The 18335-nt window shown below is 40.6% G+C and overlaps 1 protein-coding gene across 8 annotated transcripts in view; it reads left to right on the top strand.

Moving 5' to 3' along the window:
- Positions 1–1400: 1400 nt before the first annotated feature.
- The window catches only part of KBTBD12 (kelch repeat and BTB domain containing 12), a 76264-nt gene continuing 59329 nt past the window's right edge, over positions 1401–18335 (top strand). For 5 of the 8 annotated variants that reach the window (XR_002075489.2, XR_002075488.2, XM_019430986.2 and 2 more), the window contains exons 1-4: positions 1635–2017; positions 8924–10105; positions 13526–13796; positions 15890–16040. Coding sequence is in view for 6 of the 8 variants with exons in the window: in XM_019430986.2 (XP_019286531.1) it covers positions 9036–10105; positions 13526–13796; positions 15890–16040 (1492 nt within the window). In the remaining 2 variants the exon portion in view is untranslated. The other 3 variants (XM_053896780.1, XM_019430984.2, XM_019430985.2) reach the window with 3 other exon arrangements.

The raw sequence follows: 18335 nt of genomic DNA, 5'->3' as shown, positions 1-18335 counted from the left end.
CAAATACTGCATGATTCTATTTATATGAAGTACCTGAAATAGGCAAATTCATAGAGACATAAAATGTAATAGAGGTTTCCAGGTGCTGGGCGGGAGAAGGGGAGCAGGGGAGCAAGGGTGAGAATGGGGAGTTACTGTTTAATGGGTATAGAGTTTCTGCTTGGGAAACTTTTTTTCTTTCTGATGAAAAAATTCTGGAAATGGCTAGTGGAGATGGCTGCACACCACTGTGAATGTATTTAATGCCACGGAATTACACACTTAAAAATAGTTAAAATGGTGAAATTTATATGTATGTTTATTGTATAATATATGTATATATGTATTGTATAATATATGTATATATGTAAATTTATGTATAAATAATAGTTAAAATGGAAACATTTATGCATATTTAACCAACCATAATTTAGGTAAAAAACAAACAAACACAAAAAACTGAGGAGAGATGCGGAAGAGTTAGTGCAAAGTGCAACCTGGGAAACACTCAACTCTGTTTCCAGCTTTGAAGACAGAGGAAGGGGCCATGAGCTACAGAGAGAATGAGTACAATTAATAGAAGCTGGAAAGCCAAGAAAACAGATTCTCCCCTAGAGCCTCCAAAAAAAAGTATAGGCCTGCGGACACTGCTTTTAGCTCTTAGAGAGACCCATTTTGGACTTCTGACCTCCAGAACTACAAGAAATAAATTTGTGTAAGATAACAACTTTGTGTTATTACCACCAAAAACAAATTTTGTTTTGTTCTCAACTGGCTGACCTCATACTACTGCCTTATCCACACAGTAAATAGTCTGTTAACAGTTGCTTCCAGGGAACATTCCTCCTTCCTGCACTACCCCAAACCTGGGCATAACTAATGAGTCTTTTCTCAGGCTTCTAGGGGACCTCCCACTTGAGGCCCAAGGTCACGGAGCTCCTGGTCTCCAGGTAGACTTGCCAGATGTAGCAAATAAAAGCACAGAACACAAAACAAGAACAAGAACAACAAAACCCACAAGCAGTATTTGGGACATATGCTTAAAAACTGTTGGTTGAGAATCTAAAATTTACAGTTAACTGGGCAGCCGGTATTTTTTCTGGCAACCCTACTCCCTACCCACATTCAGTGAGCCCACACATAGTGGATTTGGGTCGTTTTGCATTTTCTTAAGAGATTAAACGGAGAGATGTGTCATTTATAAAAATTCCGTCTCCGGATTCTCTTTACCTCGCCCAGTCCTGGCAGACCTTCAGCCGCCCTGGCACGCGGGCTGGCGCGGGAAGACCCGCGCAGGCGCAGAGCGGCCCGTCGCGGAGCCTCGCGGACGGCCCGCGCAGGCGCAGAGCGGCCCATCCCGAGCGCCAGGGCGGGCACCTGTCACTTTAGAGGAGCTGCCAGCGCCCTCCCTCCCCCTCTGCAGGGTGCCGGCCGTCGGTCCCCGGGGCTCCCAGCGCCGTCTATTTATATCGCTGGGCCCGCACAGGCCCATATTGGGCAGTGCCTGCCGGGCAAACCCGCCGGCCGCCCCGCCCCAGCCCATCTGGCTCGGTCCACGCGGCCACAGGGCCAGGTCGCGGCGCCATCGCTGCGGCCTCTGCGGAGCCAGTGGGGGCCGTGCCTCAAGCCGGGGGGGCGGCAGCTCGTAAGTAAGTAACGGTGACAGGAAACAGGGGCGCCTCTCGAGGGCCTTGTCTCGGCTCTAAGGGCCAGGCCGGACTTGGGGGCAACCTCCGGGCCCTTGGCATTTGCGGGGCCTTCCGCGCTTCCCTCCGGTGGCCTGGGGGCCAGCTACTGCCTTCACAGCTCAGCCCAGCATTCGCTTCCCAACGAGACCGTCTTTGCCCAGCCAGGGGTCTCTCCCCTCCTTAATGTCACAGCATCCATTGTCCTGGCAGCATTATTCTCTGAATTATCTACGTTGTTTGCCTCCCTCCCTAGACTGCAAGCTCCGTAAAGGTAGGGACACTTCCGTCTCTCCCGTTCCTGCTTGTCTGCCTAGAGCCTTGAATAGTGCCTGGCACTTTAAAAAGCTTCTGTAAGTATCAAAAGTATCCCCAGGCAACTCTCTTAACTTGAAAGCCAGGAATATAATTGCCCTGCGTCCCCCCCCCCCCCCCAACGTGATTCTTAAGAGGAACTAATGAGCTACTGTATAATGCACAAAGCACTTTGAAAAGTATAAAGTGCCCAGAGAACGCAAAACTGAACTCCTCAAAGGAAAGCCAAAAGGAAATCTGTCCTATTTAGCTTTATCACTCATATGCCTGGCCGTTCTTAAACACCCAAGTGTGTGGGATGGATTATTGCTATTAAGTGAACCAGGTGTTTTTCCCTACTAGTGGGAGACTCAGAATGCATTTAGGGTGGTGCGGGTATTCTGAGCCATTTTCTACCAGTGTCTGCACCTTGTTGTGATGCTGAGGCAAAGTAATGTGTGGGGATGGAATGGTGAAAGCCAGGGGTCACAAATAAGTGGCTGTAGGATAACTAAAAAGGCCGGAGGAGAAAGGCAACAGCGTGAGGAGAATTATAAATGAAGACAGACACTCCGGTCCCAATAAAAGGATAATGGGGGCTGTGGACCAGAGAGTAGAAGTGCCATCTGAGAGGTGGCAACGGAGGACTCAGGTCCTGCACCCCATTGTCGCCATGGGAATGAAGGGCCGGCCCACTGTTGCCATATCTTCCACTGTTTTCAATAGATGCTGCAATGTGTCAGTTTTGCCTGTTGACAATTAATTTGCAAAAAAAAAAAAGTCTTTGAGCAGGTAATTTGTGATCTCGGCTTCAGTTCTCTAGAAATTGGGGCCAAATTCCTGAGAGCACATGGTAACAAAATTAGAAGTGAGAAGTGGGTGTCACAGTGCATCGAGTTCTAGGCAAGGAAATCAAGTTAATGATTCTGGGTTGTTTGCTTGACTTGGACAATAGGTTAGCAACTTGAAGAATCAGGCACAACTTTTAAATGTAGAAACAAAATCTTCCAGGTAGTGGTTTAATAATATATATAAAACCAGAAGGATAAAAGGTTATCGTGAACTTACAATTTAGGACTAAGCAAAACATTCATAAAATTGCAGAGACCTTAATTGAGCGACTCTAATGCACCAGGCATCATTGGGGACAGAGGTTAAGAATATGGAAATGATTAAAACATGAGCCCTCTTTCTCAATGTGCTCATTATTGAAAGGGGAGGCAGACAATTGCATAAATAAATTGCAGTAACAACAGTGCAACAAGCACTGTGTTCAAGGCAGGAGCAAGGAGGAAGCAATGTCTGAGCTAAATTTTGAAGAGCCACTTGTATTTTTTCAGGTGGAACAGATGGAAGGGGGAGAAGGATATTCCAGACCTCTTTCCTGAGCTGCCCCAATTTCCCGCCCCACTTGATTCAGCCCGATGCTTCTACCAAACTGGGCTACCTATGAAAACTAGCATCTCTGTTTGACGGGGGGAAGGGGGGGCTGACATGTTTGGGAGTGAAGGGTGGGAAACCCACACTCACAGTGACAAATGGGAAAAGGCTGCATCTCTCCTAAGCTGAGCTTTTAGTCCTGGTCAGGATAGCAGCAGACAAGAGAATTAGCCAAAAATTTAATAGGGATCTTCCAGGGAAATCCTGGAAATGAGAGTCATGGAGGGGCTTGATAAATGCTCCACACATCCCTAGAGACTAGGGAAGCTATACAGACATGCAGCCCAGAAGAGGATACAAGTTGCATCAGAATTGTTAGTGGTTCAGTACTACTGAAAGATTGAGAAGTATAAGGAAGGAAAGCCAGGAGATGAAGCAGGAAAGGTTGGGAGATGCCAGACTGTGAAGGACCTCATAATGTTTGAACAAGGAGTGCTGGCGGTGAAGAGAAGCTCAGGAGAAATTTTGTTAATCCTTATTATTGAAGTATATTTGACCTACAATGTTATAATAGTTTCAGGTGTACAACGTAGAGATTGGACAGTTTCATACATTACGCGGTGCTCACCGTGACACGTGCCGTGCCGTTCTCCAATGTATCCCCTCCTTCGCACTTCCTGAAGGCAACCCTATCCTGAATTTGGTCTGTTTTATAATTATCCTTCATTTCTTTATATTCCACCACAGTTGTATGTATATAACATGTTTAACTTTTTATTTTGATGTAATTTCAAACTCACAGAGAAGTTCTTTGTTTATGTTGTGCAGTATTCTCTTGAGGGAATGTACTACCGTTCTCACGTTAATCGATATTTCGGTTATTTCCAAAGTTTTGCCATTTCAAACAGTGCTACTATTAAATTTAAACTAGTTTTGACTTCAACACATGGAAGAAGGTCATGTATCATTTGTTATTTAGGAAAAGGTAATGTAAAGATTATAAAATCAAACATCATAAAAGCAAATCATTGGCAGTTTAAATTAACATTTTTATGCCGCATTAAAATTTGTAGCAGTCCATCTCTCAAAACTAAATATACTGGACACGGGTATAACTGCATTTGGATTTGCAGAGTAATTAGGCATTATTCTTGTGATTTGTATTTATCTTTGCTACTCATTTTTCTCTGTTATTATGGGTACTATTAATATGAATGCACCAGTTCAGTCTTCTATAAATTGGAGCAGAGAATAACTTCCCATTGATATCATTGAGAACATTTATACAGTTTTGTTTTGCTGATGAAAGGAGAATGCCCTCTCTGCCCTCATTACAAGAAAAAGTTTCTGTCAGCTCTCTTTTATTTATGAGCTGTGTCTGTACCCACAAGCAGTTTGTATATGGACCCAAACATCGTTATTATTAGAAAATTATTTGTACAGGTATATCCTACTTCAGCTTTACCGAGCAGATTTTACCAAGCAAATTACATATTATAAATGCATGACCTTATTTAATTCTCCCGACTATTATATAATTCTCAAAGCTAATCTCCAGTTAAAAGACTGAACGAGGCTTAAGAAACTTGCTCATGTCACTAGATAGTAGAGCAGGGATTCAAACCCAGGCCTCAGTAATCCCAACCAAAGCCCACGTTTCTAGCCTCTGAGCTGCACCCTGCTATACTACCATAAAATAACAGTAATTTCCATTTATTGAGCACTTGGATGCCAAGAACTAACCTAACTACCTTATTTATGTACATTATGCCCATTATACAGATGAACAAACCAAGGCTTTCAAAGGTTAAATAATTTTAGGATTATAGCAAGTATCCAAACAGATGCAAAGCCAGGACTGGTGTCCCTTCAAAGCCATCTCACTGCAATGCCAGTATCTTCTCTACACCTTATACATACAGGAAACAATGCTGAGAATGTCTTTGAAATATGGTGGTGAGTTTAACTGCTTGGGTATTTTTCAGGGTTTCCATCAGCAAATTCATTTGGTCTATAAATCCATAGAAATTTAGAGCATATTTCAGGAGGTGTGTAAAAGGCAATTGGAAGGAGGGGGTACTTAAATATTTACATGCATCTAAAAAATTCATAAATGTTTCTTCATAGTGTTTGTAACAGTTATTTTTGTTTTAAAAGTGTTTGTTGTTGTTGAAGCCAATGTTTGGGGCAGACAAGCTGCATCCAAATAAAGTATTTATGCAAGAAATTGATTTCTCTTTGGGGACCTTGGGAAAAATCAGATGATCATTTTGAAATAGGGATCTGACCATTACCCTTCCCAAAACTGCCCAGCTGGGTTTAAGCAGAGAAGTGGAGAATAGGCACCCAGATGGGATATTGTCCTACTCATGATCTAGAAAATGGATTTATTTATAACAGTAGAGCAAGAGTCATTGACCTGTGGCCTGTTTTTGTATAGCCCATAAGCTAAGAATGGATTTTATAATTTTAAATAGCTTTGAAAAATCAGAAGAATGTTAGGGTGCCTGGGTGGTTCAGTCTGTTGAGCGTCCAACTTTGGCCTAGGTCATGATGTCACTGTTCCAGAGTTGGAGCCCTCCCTGAGTCAGGCTGTGTGCTGACAGCTTAGAGCCTGGAACCTGTTTCAGATTCTGTGTCTCCCTCTCTCTCTCTGTCCCTCCCCCACTCATGCTCTGTCTCTAACTCTCAAAAATAAATAAACATTAAAAAAAATTTTTTTTGAAATCAGAAGAATGTTTCGTGACACATGAAAATATATGAAATTCAAGTTTCAATAGCCCTAAAACATTTCACTGGCACACAGCCAGGCTCCTTTGTTTATGTATCAGTTCTGGCTGCTTTTGCATTACAATGGCAGAGTTGAGCTGCACAGAGACCCTAGAGCCTACAGAGCCTGAAATATTTAGTCTGTGGCCCTAGTTTGTCTGCATTTGCACAACAGGGAATGGTTAAGAGTACAGACTTTGGAGTCAGATGGAACTGGGTTCAAGACTCCGTTCCTGCACCTGTAAAATGTTGTGGCCATTTAACGAGAAGAGGTAAACTCAGAAGAGTGACTTAGTGATAGTTGTCTTCTGTCATGAAGAAATGAAGAAAGTTTCCATCTTTCTTTTACTTGACAATGTAATAATAGAAAACATAAGAACATAACAAAAGTGAAATTTTACAACATATACAACTGCAAGTATCTTAGGCAACCTTTTCTTGATATTTTTGCACCTGCCACTTGTACCATAAGGACTCTTGAGTGTCAGTTCAGCAATCCCAGTTCAAACTAGCGTAAACAGTAAAGGAAATGGTTTGTCACTGAAACCTGAAAAATACAGATGTGCAGCATGTTTCGAACCCGTCGCTCTCTATTCTCTGCCTTCTTCCCTGTATTAGCTTTGTCCTCATGCTGGCTTATGGAGACGTGGCTGTAGCCGATCCAGACCTCTCATCTATATGACACATGGACACCTCCAACCATCGAACCAGAGACGTGAGCTTCACACTGATGAAGCCAACCTCAGGTCTCACACCATCCTTGAACCAGTCACAGTGGCCCTACCCCATTGACTCCAAGAGAAGGCAGGTTGGGATGCTGGGGGAAACCCAACATTGTCCGCTGTAAAGTCATTTATAAGATACTACTATGTTTATAAAGAAAACAAACATATTGTACTAGTTAGTCCATTTTTTAACTCTCTTTGAAACTAATGCTGCCTGTGTTTTTATTAAGATAGCCCTATGCCACCAAACTCAACAAGGGTGGTTTGGTTCCTGCCTCAAAAATACAAAACCCTAGGGTTATGGTCATAATATTTGGGTCCCCAGCATCTCGTTTCTTCCTAGCAGCATCAAGGTCAACACTTTAGAAACTGACGAGTCTTAACTGCCTGCATTATACTAGATCTAGTGACCCTATCTGGAAACTGCTCTTGGCTTTCCAGCACTGGGATTGGTTATCCTCTGAGGGATACATATCCTCTTATGTATCCCTACAGATGGAATAGTAGAAATTTTCTAATACTTATTTCCTTATGAGGAAACTTTTCTGGTTTTCAGCTCAAGGTAACAGCTGCCATCTATAAAGTGAATTGATGTGTTTATGTACAAAGAAGCCCACGTAATATTATTTGGGCTACCCATAATGTGGTGTAGGAGAGCTCAGAAATATGATGACCTCCTAATTACCGATAATTGGATTCTCTTTGTAAAATCTAAAACAAATGAAAGTAAAAAGCAGAGGTTCGCTTTTAACCTGCAAGGCCTCACAAAGAAAGCCTTAAGCTTTTATTGAAATCAAGCTGAGCCATTAATGCTGGAAACTCTGGCAAAGAGGGTTTTCTTCCTATTTGAAGTCTGTGCAGACTCTTAGATTGGCTGGTTGTTATAATTCCATACACTCTAGCGCAGTGATTTTTAGGTCTTATAGTTGCCATTACATACTTAAACATTCCTGTCATGCCTAACACTTGTTTCCTGAAATGAACTTTCATTCAACGCTGAAACAAGTGCCATTGCTCATTGAGACACAGTGAGAATGGAGATGGAGAAATCTCATCGAGATTTGATAGGGTTACAGAAATGTAGAAAATTTACAACCTCTATTGCTGACAAATTATGCTTTCATGTGATTGAAATAATCACCTCTCTTCCTCTCTTAACTCCTAGCACTGACTTTCCTACCATCATTTATTCTTATTGCTTACAGCTAATAGCCAAGTAAGAACTACAGAAGGGATGGGGCCTGGAGATCTGCTCTTCGCGTGAGGGTTGCTGACTCTAGAATGCCCTTCTTTAAATCCAAACAGCTCTTTAACTCCCTTGAAATACCCTGTTACCATTCCTCTGGGCAAGGTGAAGACGAGCTTAAAGAGACTTCTGATTAGACCAGTGCTTTTTAAGGGCGGAAGTGAGTCCATCTACGCCATGAGGAAGTCAGGAACCAAGAGAAGCTGAGCAAGGAGTGGGGATAGAGACACAGGCTGGCTTTGGGGTCCTTTCTAAGTTTAGGATGAGTTAGTTCTGAGTTTCAAGTATTGTAAATTCTCAGGTCAGCAGACATTTGGTTGTGCTTTGCAAAGCACTGTTTTGAGTTGTTTGCCCCGTAGCAAAAGTTTGCACAGAACTTTAATGGACTTCTTTTCTCGGCCATCCTGTATGGTTTTGTGGCCATTAAACATGTGGGTGTGTTTCTTTGGGAGGGTGCACATAACATTTTCAATGATGCATCTCCTCAGAGAGAAGGCTACCTGCTGCCCCTGCCTCCTTTGCTTGCCGGCCAGCTGTATTTGGTAACTGGAAATGTATTTGCAAAACATGCCAGCTTATCACCTCTCTCTCCATTCACCTTGGAAGGGAGGACTTTCCAGCCCTCCTAGAAAAATCTCTGCTGCTGATTAGGTTAATGTTGTCAGTAGTTAATAATTTACTGTTTATGCAATCAATGGCATTATTTTTAGACACAAAAGTGGTTGTCTTAAACTCTGTTTGGAGTGGATAATATTTATTTACAAATACTTCTTAGTACTAACGCTCCATATTTAAATTACAGAGAATTTTTTTCTTACAAGAAAACATTCTTTTCTCTCCCTCAGGAGTGTTACAGGACATCTCTGTTGCTTTGTGAGTAATCAGACATGCAAATAGCCCCACAAGAATCAAGCTAAATTTAAAGAAGACTTACTTAGAAACATTGAAAAGTGTATCATGGAGTTCAAGGCTGAGGGAAAAGAAAAATACCAACATAGCTTGAATTTACTGAATAAAGTTAAGAACATGAAAGAATTAGCAGAAATGATTGACGTAGTACTCATAGCAGAAGGGGAGAAATTTCCTTGCCACAGGCTGGTCCTGGCTGCATTTAGTCCTTATTTCAAAGCTATGTTCACTTGTGGACTGCTTGAATGTACTCAAAGGGAAGTCATACTTCATGACATTACAGCAGAAAGTGTGTCAGTGATATTGAACTACATGTACAATGCGGCTTTGGAGATCAACAATGCCAATGTACAGACCGTAGCTATGGCTGCCTACTTTATGCAGATGGAAGAAATCTTTAGTGTGTGTCAAAAATACATGATGGACCATATGGATGCCTCGAACTGTGTAGGTATCTATTATTTTGCAAAGCAGATTGGAGCTGAAGATTTATCCGATCAATCGAAGAAATATTTATATCAGCACTTTGCTGAGGTGAGCTTACATGAAGAAATACTAGAAATCGGAGCACACCAATTTCTGACGCTTATTAAATCGGATGACTTGAACATATCCAGGGAGGAGAGCATCCTGGACTTAGTCCTGAGATGGGTAAATCATAACCAAGAATTGCGCACAGAACATCTTGTTGAGCTTTTGAAGCAGGTCAGATTGGAACTTATAAATCCTTCTTTTTTAAGACAAGCCCTAAAAAGGAACACAATGCTTCTGTGTGATGCAGCTTGCATTGACATCATTCAAAACGCATTCAAAGCCATCAAGACACCCCAGCAGCACTCTCTAAATCTTCGTTATGGCATGGAGACTACTAGTCTTTTGCTTTGCATTGGCAACAATTCTTCAGGAATCAGGTCAAGACACAGGAACTATGGGGAGGCCAGTTTTTGTTATGATCCCGCTTCACGGAAGACCTATTTCATTTCATCTCCCAAGTATGGAGAGGGTTTGGGAACCGTGTGTGCTGGTGTCGTCACGGAAAACAACACTATAATTGTGGCCGGAGAAGCAAGTGCCTCCAAACTCGCTAGACAAAAGAACAAGAATGTTGAAATCTATAGGTTTGTATCTAGCAAATATTTGTAAATTGGTTTTAATTATCTTGACTCTAGCAACAGTAGAAGGAAATACTTCCCAAAGAGCGATCATGTCTTAATTACATGTAGTCAAAATTACCCCGTAATTTCATATTCTACATATGTATATCATTCATAATGAAATCACCCACATTCTAAAATTATTTTTCTCCTTTTGTTAAGAGCATACAGCTGGATTTCTATAAGGTAAATGTATATATATTATGACTCCATTGTATATTTTCATGCTTAGCTTTCATTTCTGATCCAAAAGAAAGGGTGTAATTGAGGGGCTCCTGGGTGGCTCGGTCGGTTAAGTGTCTGACTTGGCTCAGGTCATGCATGATCTCATGGTTTGTGGGTTCCAGCCCCACATCAGGCTCTGTGCTGACAGCTCAGAGCCTGCTTTGGATACTCTCTCCCTCTCTCTCTCTGCCCCTTGAACTCATTCTCTCTCTCTCTCTCTCTCTCAAAAATAAATAATAAACTTAAAAAAAAATAAAGTGTGTAATTGATTAGGTTTTGAAGAGCTTGTTGATATAACTTAACAAGAAGAAAAGTTTATTGATTACTTTGAGCTGATTTTCTAGTTCATAATTCAGAGGAACAAGTAATTTTTTTTTCTCAACCAAAAATTACTAATTATCTATCAGTTTTCACTCTGTATTCTTAATTTGTAGATCTTTCCTAAACCTCCAATAGTGTAAAATGTTTGTGGTCTAAGAAAGCTTCAAATCCTAGAATCATAGAAGGAACGAGTGTCTGCTAAGAGGTAGCATAGGTCTTGTATGTGAGGAGGATGTGTCTGTTTACTGTTTATTCAGCAAGTCTTCAGTGAGCATTCAGGTCTTCAGCTAACTGGGTAAGTGAGAAATAGGCACCTAGAATAAATACTAGGTAGAAAAGCTCTCCTTCAGTATCCTTCCCCTCTCAGTTCCCTCTTACGAGGGTTTGTTCAGACTTTTCAGTGAGAAAGTTCCTCTTCATGGCAAAGTTGGGAGGAAGAATTAAGAGGTCTATTATTTTTCTGTCATCTCTTAACACTCCATCATCTCTTTTGAACTGTAGGCCTGTCCCTTTTTTACCATCATCTCCCCTAGTAGTGATAGGGGAAGGACTGCAGAGCCCTGGGTGAGTGACCTGGCCCTATGCCCAGGGGGACCAAGCAAGTCCCTAGGAAGCAAGAACAGTCTTCCTCAGAATAATCAGGTATAGACTACAGAGCCAGGCTATCAGATCCCTCGGTGTCCCTCTTTTCATCGTAGAGCCTCTTGTACAGGTACCTTGGGTTCTTTAGATTGCTACTTTGCTTCCTCGTCAAGACAGGCTGCAGTTCTGTCATTATTTGTTTTAAGTATACTTTCTTATTTTGAGAGAGACAGAGAACGAGCAAGGGGAGGGACAGAGAGAGAGGGGAAGAGAGAGAATCCCAAGCAGGCCCCTCACTGTCAGCACAGAGCCTGATGCAGGGCTTGATCTCATGAACCATGAGATCATGACCTGAGCTAAAATCAAGAGTCGGACGCTTAACCGACTGAACTGCCGAGGTGCCCCTAGTAGGTCATTTCTTTAAAAAAAAAAAAAAAAAAAAAAGATCTACCTTTCCATCTTCTTTAACTCTCCCTCATACTTCAGTTATACAAACAGCTGAGGATATAAGGGCTGTCTTTACACTTTCAGCCTCTGTGAATGCTGAACCTCTTTTGTCAGTCTTTTTATGTTCTGTCCATTTCTCTTAATAATATGTTCTATACTTTTATCTGGTCCTTTTCTCCTTCCCATTTTCATTTTAAAGTATCAAAACAAAAATCAGATTAGCAAGCTTGCCCAGAAAACGTGTACTTCCCAACCCTCATGGGACATATTTCATCCTTGGCTTGTTCTCTTAAACCATGTCTCAGTAAGCCAAAACCCCATTCTTTTAGTTCTCTTGATATACTAATAAATTGGCTTTACTTCAGTATTCCCCCATCCGTGACACCTAGCCCTCCTTCCTCTTCTGAAACCCAATACAATTAAAAGTACTGGTGAAAATTCCAACTGTGATTCAAGGGACCGGTGTCCTACCTAGAATTGCATAGACAACAACTAGCATTAAGGTTCTGCATTCAGATTGTGACAAACCAGACATGCCCTCTAGGAAAGGAATGTAATCTTCCAACTTCCCTGTCAAGCCCTAAGTAAGCAGTTATCTCTGGGGAAGAATATAAGAATTGGCCAGAACTGCTGGGGAAAACTCCTATAATCCTGTTAACTGTCAAATGTTTGATGCAAAATAAGTAGTCTGTACTTTAAAACTGTACTCTGTATAGAACACTCATGGTTTCTTCATTTGTTTCCAAACAGAATAACTTTTCTTATTTTCCACATTTTCCTGGTTTTGTTTTAGTTTTGAATTCCAGAATACATTCTGGATTTCCTGGGACAGATCTAATTTCACACCTCACTGTCCCCATGAGTACTTTTGTCCATCTTAGACTGTGTGTCCCAAATCATGATTGGAGAAAACAGACTTCCTATTATCAAGAGGCAAGACAAAGGATACCCACAAGATCATATATTTAGTGACTCTATAATGCGCCACACACACACACACACAATCAAAGTGTCAGACTCTAGGAGATATTGAGAAACCAATATCCTGGTGTCTCTACCACCCCAAACCCTTCTCAGACAGATACACTTATTCATGGAAGAAATTACGGAAATTAGCATACCCAGAGCATTAACGTAGATGCTAAATGTATCAGACACCTACAGGTGCTCTTGACTCTGTTCTCAGCCAGTTAGAACTACAAGAAGAATCCTTAAAATTCTACATAGCATACATTGTCCCATTAAAAATCTCTGAATTGAGGTATTTTGAGTTTGCTGGAAAGCTGCTTGCTTGAATATGGTATTAAAGTGAGACTTCTACTCCACAGACTAATACATTGTGCCATTTTTTCATTTTTACTTATTCCTCCTTTCTAGTAAAATTACAAAGGATTTTCTGAAAGACTTCCTATTCTTGATTTGCTTTCCCGGAACTAGGAAATGAAAGCTATCACCTATACTTTGTCAGTATATTTTCTAAAATTCTACTCCTGAAGCCAAGACGACACTGTATGTTAACTAACTTGAATTTAAACTAAATTAATCAATAAATAATAACTACCAAAATAAATAAATTCTGCAGAGAGATACGGTTAATTGTTTCTATGCACATTAGAGTCTGTTCATCAACCCTTGCCAAAAAAAAGAAGCACAAACCTGTATTACTATCTTATATTAATGTGTCTTCCTCATACCAATAGTAGGACCCAGATCATGTTGTTTGTAGCTGGAAAAGAAACTTAAGTATGTTTCTCGGGTAAGTTGTGTTCCAGTTAACACTAATCCCAGGTTCTGTCTCTTAATTGGCAGGTATCATGACAGAGGGAACCAGTTTTGGGAGAAGTTATGCACAGCTGAATTTCGAGAGCTCTACGCTCTGGGCTGTGTCTGTAATGACCTCTATGTTATAGGAGGACAGATGAAAGTCAAAAACCAGTATCTCATCACAAACTGTGTCGATAAATACTCAATAGAACGGGACAGTTGGAGAAGGGTGTCTCCCCTTCCACTGCAGTTGGCGTGCCATGCCGTAGTCACGGTGAATAATAAACTTTACGTGATCGGAGGCTGGACCCCTCAGGTTAAGAAATTTCCTGCATCCCTAACTGGCATGGCCGTGCCGCGTCTGGTTGCTGTGTTGAAAAATGTACTCGTGGAACACTAAAAGAGCATGACTTATATTTGGGTAAAATGCCTTTTACTTTATAGAATATTAAACTTAAGATTGTAAAGTGTTAAAGCATTTTAGGGGAATGAATTTTAAAGTGTGTTATTCATAGATATGACTTCATTCAGTATTCATGCTATGCTCTTTATAATCCTTCCCATTCTTGCTAATTATGAAAGATGCTTATGCTGAGGAATTATCTGTGGGGAGCATCTAAGTTAGAGGCAGAGAAGCTGGATCTTCATGCCGCTTCTGTCTGCTCAATAGTTGTGTGAGCCAAGGCCAAGTAACTCCGAGGTCTCTTCTAAATATAAAGCTCTTACTCTAACCAGGAAGCCAGAATACCCAACCTGTGATGGTACGATCATTGCCACAAAAGTATATTGTCACTGGAAACACTTCATGTCTTTGCTGAGCACCAGCAGATATAGAAACCAGGATACCGTTTGTGGTAAAGCCCTGCGAGGAGATACACGCCGAGATGGCAAAGTCAGTAGAGTGTGACCACAGCGGCCCTTCCTTCTCTCCGTGGCCGTCCCTCCCAGTGCCCTGAGCTCTCACAGCAGTAACATGCCAGCTGCCTTCTGCCTTGGCCTGCGGGTCTTCCTTATAAAAACTCTTCTCCGTAGCTCACTGTCCATCCTCATATCAAAAAGTCAACCTCTTTCAGCCCATAGGATTTCTTGTTTTGGAAATTCGCCTTGTGATCAAACTGATGCTTTTTGCATTCATTTCACGAGCTTGGATTTTGCCATTTATCATACCTGTTTTTAAAACTTAAACTCCGCATTTAATGCTTCGTGAAATTTGTGCTGTGCGTCAAGAAGCAGTACAGATTTAATCACAGCTAGTAGCCGAGACCTGACTGATTATGTGTAGTTAAGCTTTTCAGAGCTATCCATTTTATAGTTAATATTGCATGAATAAGCTCCAAAGACAACATAGAAGCTTTTCTTTGGTTTTTTTCCCACTAAAATAAAGATCAAATACTTAAAAATGAGAAGGAAAATTAAAACAGTAAAGTCAACAATGTTCCTGTATAACGTCTTCACACAAATGGCACATGAATATTTACCATACAACAAAAGCATTTGCAGGGCTGTAACTACAGAGCATTAAACTGAAAGCTCACGTGGGTTCGTGATTGTATCACAGTGATCATAACCCCTGGTGGATTTAAAGTAATTAAATTAATTACAACTTTCATAAGTATGGCAATTATTTCTATATCAAACACCTGCATCCAAAACAAAAGCCATTTAAGCATCCTTAGACTGAGGCCATAAAAGTTCTTGACACATTGAAGACAAAACACATCACTTCACCTAAAGTTTATCATTAGGGAAAACCATATTCTTGTGTGTAAGAATAAACAGTTCAATTTTTACTGTTTCTAGTCATTAAAAATGTATGTAAATAAATACATTAAAATAACTGCAAATAATTTATATTAATCCATAAATCTTAAAAATTGAGTTCAGACCATTCCCATATAGGTCGTAATTATAATGTAAAAATACTCTAATGATTAAAACACTAAAACGTTTTTATAATTTCATTCCATTTGGATTAGAAAAATATTAAAAAGAAAAATGCCTTATGAATTATTAAAATTAGTCTGTTGCAAATATTATTAAACTCTAGCCCAATAACGTTTGCGGAAATAAAATTACACTTTAAATACTGTTCAAGAAAGTTTGGTTTCATTTTTAAGGCTCTGCCATCACTTCATTTTCTAAAAAATGCTGCCTTGTCTCATGGCTAAGATCACAGATTGTTTGCTGTAGGCCGACACCCTAGCTCCATTATTACAGAACATCAATTCCTCTGACATTGACAGAGTCCCCATCACCCCAAGTCACGGGATCTGGTGTGTTTGTGAGTGTGAGTCACAACAGCTAACTTCTATTCATCTCCTTGGCTGTCTGCTTTGATTAATTGCACTCATGCACTCACAGAGATTTCTAAATGGTATGTTATTACATCGGCTGTCATATTTCACACAGATGGATCTTCCTGATGAAGAACCAGATCGACTAAGCAACCGACTGTTGCAGTATGACCCCAGCCAAGATCAATGGACAGAGCGGGCGCCCATGAAGTTCTCTAAGTACCGATTCAGTACAGCCGTAGTCAACAGTGAGATTTATGTTTTGGGTAAGAAGCAGCAGATTGCTAAAAGAGTATACCTACTTTTATTTTCCTGAGCAGTTCACCTCAGTAAAAATGACATATTCTTCCTTCCTCTTGCATCCCAGTTCAGATGTATCTATAACTAGCCAAAAATGTTCTTTTGTTTCTTGTTTTTCTAGTAAAGTCCACTGACTTATTGAAAGCAAAATTATTTGTATGGAATTTTCAGGTCCCTTGGAATGCAAGAACAGTAGTGATACATCTTTATATATACTATCAACTAAAATATTTTGAAATGGGAATAAGCCTTTGGCCACCTTTAGTTGATGCAATGTGGGTCTTAGCAACCTTGATTGTCTCTGCTTATAGAAGATTCAGCCACTATAGGTAAGACACCAGTTATGCCAACCCCCTTCATTTTGCCTCACCTACCAAATTCCTGTAGAGGTATTATCAAATAATTCTCATCTGAATGCATTTTTTTTTCTTATGTCCTAAATATGTGTGGTCTTGTCCTAACCAGTAGGGAATGGTGGAAGACTGGTTCAGAACATCTCCTAAGTTTCCCCTCTCCTTCTTCACTTCTTGTTTTTTCCTCTTTTATTATGTCCTTGGCTCTTCTAAGCAGATTCCATCACTTCCTGTCCCTCTCCCACTGTCCTGCTCCTGTGTAGGAAAGGGTGAGACTGGGACAAGGAAGCGGACTTGGCAGGTAAACTGATAAGTATGCCAGTATTGTTTATGTCATCTCATCCACATTGATGACTAACTGGAAAAAACACAGGGAAGGTGATGGGTACCAAAGAGATGGCAAAGAAAAAACGCGAGATATGGGCTCAGAGCAAACCAAGCATTTGAATAGCTTTTTTTTTTTTTTTGCTAAAAGGAAGCCATTATCTCTTGGCTGCCTGCACAGCATGAAGCAAAATAATTAATGCACTCAAATATTAATAGTTTTATAATTTTAAGAACATTATGCAACATAATTTACAACTACCTCAGTTATGAGACTCGTAATTATAATCAAGTTTTTCCTCTGGAAATATATCTGTTACTTGGTAATAACCATATGCTGTGTCATAGGCCCAGAAGAGACCATATCTAAACTAGAATAGATTGCCTAGGACAGATATATAACTCCGGGGAGGGAAGGGCCGATCTCCTAATTATATTAAAGTTGGAGGCAGTCAAAAGAGGGATAAAAGTGATGTATCAATTGAACAAAAATGAGATTTCCCCTAATGTGGAGCCACGGCTAGGCTAGATGTGGGATAAAAATGTAAATTTTTGTTTGTTTTTTGGGTAAGTTAGATGGGGAAAAGGAACCTTAGAGACAAATTTTGGAGCTTATGCTTCTTGGCACGAACAAATGTCCACAGCTGAATGAAAGGAGGTAGATGTTAAAGGACCCGTAAGATTTGGGTAGGTGAGGAGAGAAAAGAGCCCACCCGGGAAGAGAGATCATGTGGAGGGGCAGGAAAGAAAACGAGTAGGGAGAAAGCATAAGCAGAGGTTTGGAGGTGAGAATGAAGGTAGTAAGAATAGAGAATGGAAGGAGAGTGAGTAAATGAGCCTACCAGGAGCAGGGAACTGTGGGAGATAGAGAGTTTACAGGTAAGTTGGGAGCCAGTTACAAAGGCCTATAGTAGAGAATTGAGAATAGTAATAAGTAGTGAAAAACCATGCAGAAGCAACATGGTTAAAGAATGTTTGGGGAATGTCAGTGAGGCAAGGATTAAAGAACAGATCAATGGTGAGAAGAAACTAGATATGGAAAAGACCAGTCAGGAAGGCTTTTGTAGTAACTTAGAATCTAGTTTCTGAATATTCAGAACTGAGAACCGGTCTCATAATCACTCAAATGAATGTCGCCCACTTGTAAGATTCAAACCAAAAAAGTCAACGTTCCCAACATTCGCTACTTAATACCCAAATATACTTACCAGCTTTGAAACGGAATGAAGTTCAGCTGTTTAAGGACTTTTGTGGTAGCCTTAGTTCAAATATCATTGTTTATAGTATGTGTAACTGGAATTTGGGCAAATACCATATAGAACCCTAAAACCTTATCAGTGTCAATGGTTCACACAGGAGCCTTACAGTCATTTGTTACTTGTTTTAGCGAAAGCCCTGTCTGCTTTTGGGAATCTATATGTGCACCACTGTGATGGGGGTCACTGCCGTTACTATAACAATAACCCCTCCCCCTGATACCTGTAATAGACTTAATTTCTTACTATGTCCTAGTTAGTCTAGAGGCTACTCCAAAATAACAACCTCTGAAATCTCCTTTACCATAGAAGCAGTGTGGTAAAGTGG

This window comes from Panthera pardus, unplaced genomic scaffold (assembly GCF_024362965.1).
Source record: "Panthera pardus isolate Hobbes unplaced genomic scaffold, ASM2436296v1 HiC_scaffold_8, whole genome shotgun sequence".
NCBI classification, from domain to species: Eukaryota; Metazoa; Chordata; class Mammalia; order Carnivora; family Felidae; genus Panthera; species Panthera pardus.
The sequence above is the reverse complement of the archived record's forward strand: the minus strand, read 5'-3'. Positions and strand labels throughout refer to the sequence as shown.